Source organism: Austrofundulus limnaeus, unplaced genomic scaffold, assembly GCF_001266775.1.
Source record: "Austrofundulus limnaeus strain Quisiro unplaced genomic scaffold, Austrofundulus_limnaeus-1.0 Scaffold665, whole genome shotgun sequence".
NCBI classification, from domain to species: Eukaryota; Metazoa; Chordata; class Actinopteri; order Cyprinodontiformes; family Rivulidae; genus Austrofundulus; species Austrofundulus limnaeus.
The window spans coordinates 36,633-38,343 of NW_013953067.1; the positions used below are offsets into that span (position 1 = coordinate 36,633).

At 49.3% G+C, this 1,711-nt stretch overlaps 1 protein-coding gene across 6 annotated transcripts in view; it reads right to left on the bottom strand.

The window, feature by feature from the left end:
• Positions 1-1,711, bottom strand: part of grip1 (glutamate receptor interacting protein 1) — a gene marked incomplete at its 3' end in the record, with an annotated part of 51,972 nt that overhangs the window by 6,680 nt on the left and 43,581 nt on the right. For all 6 annotated transcript variants that reach the window (XM_014027613.1, XM_014027610.1, XM_014027611.1 and 3 more), the window contains 6 exon segments: positions 110-279; positions 382-529; positions 611-756; positions 826-901; positions 973-1,056; positions 1,243-1,388. In XM_014027613.1, the coding sequence (XP_013883067.1) occupies positions 110-279; positions 382-529; positions 611-756; positions 826-901; positions 973-1,056; positions 1,243-1,388 (770 nt within the window).

Here is a 1,711-nt window from a genome sequence, read left to right on the forward strand (position 1 = left end):
CTGTTGTGTTAGTGTTGGTACCATGCTGCGGTGCGTTCAGGGTCTGTTGTGTTAGTGTTAGTACCATGCTGCGGTGCGTTCAGGGTTTGTTGTGTTAGTGTGTTAGTACCATGCTGCGGTGCGTTCAGGGCCGGTCGGGCCTGGTGTTGTGGTAGAATCTCCATGCGGACGGTCTGACAGGAAGCTGAGAGCAGCTGTGTGGCTTCAGCCAGAGAACAGAACTCCATGGACTTCCCATCAACAGACAGGATGTGATCTCCTGCATGAAGAGCACCACACCTGCACACAACACACACAAACACACACAATCAGACATACTGCTGATGTTTGTGGATTATTTAATGATTACATGAAGTATAAACAAAGTCTGGATTCTGGTACCGGTCGGCGATGCTGGCGGGTTTGATCTTGTCGATGATGATGACCTGCTTGCTGCAGAACATGGAGGTGGACAGAGCCACGCCCAGACTGGAGCCCGTCGGCTTGGCGACCTCCACCAGCAGCGGCCCCGACGCCGTTGCAACAGAGTCTACGAGAACAGAGATTTAATTTTCACGGTTCTGTTCGGAGCTCCGCGGGCCTTCACACACAACAGAAGAATCAAACCGACCCATGACTGATACGTCGTACTCGATGAGCAGCGTGGCTTCCTGTCCGCACTGCTTCAGGATGCTCATGGCCTCCGWTAGCGTGCTGCCGTGGAGCCGGATCCCGTCGATGCTCAGCAGCCGGTCCCCCGGCTTCACCGTTCCTTCTCTGCACAGACACAGCAGCTGAGTTTGGACAGAAGAAGAAGAAGAGCAAACAGGAAATGGGGGTGGGTACCTGTCGGCCGGCCCGCCTGGCCTGATGGTGGTTATGACAATAGGTCGGGTCTTGTTCCTGTCCTCGTGGGCTCCACCTGCAGGGACACGTCACGTGTTTGTTGTTGTTTATTTTTAAAACTCAACGTGTTAACAAAGCTCCTCTGACCTCTGATGACGAAGCCGAAGCTGTTTCCTTCTTTGTGAAGCGTTACCTCCACATTCTTGAAGACCACCCCCGACCCCTGAACAGCTGCCAGAGACCAGGAAACAACAATCAACGTCACTTTATCAACAAAAAACAATCCAGGAAATAATCGTCTTTTGGTGAAGAACGGTTAATCTGGAACATTTTTGATCAAGTCTGGCTGCTTGAAAGTGAACTAGAGGTGGATTAAGACTTTTGCACAGGTGTTTCCTGACCGCTGGCAGAACTTACAGACGGGCGGCAGCTCGTACTCCACTTCCAGCACGACCCGCTCCCCGACGTTCTTCAGCAGGCTGATGATCTCGTCGTGTCTGAACTTGGCCAGGTTGATGCCGTTAACGGCGCGGATGTAGTCGCCCACGTTCAGCTGGTCGCTCCTGAAAGGAAGAAAAATGGAAATTTTACCTGAAACGTTTTATTTTTCATGTTCAAAAACAAAAGGGAAGCTAGGCTTGGGCACAGTCGTATTGTGTGAAATTAATCATCAGAAAAACTGTGAAAAACAATACTTATACAGGTCATTGTGGCGSAGAGCTACTGTTAACGCTAATGTTAACAACGATCTAATGCTAACATAGAGCGAACACCAAGAGAGCTGAAGTTAGAGTAACTTACCCCAAAATTAACATTTTTTTAGCTGATAAACTGTCTAGAATGTGTCTGAAATGTTATATAGTACTGTTTTTGTGCTAATATTGAT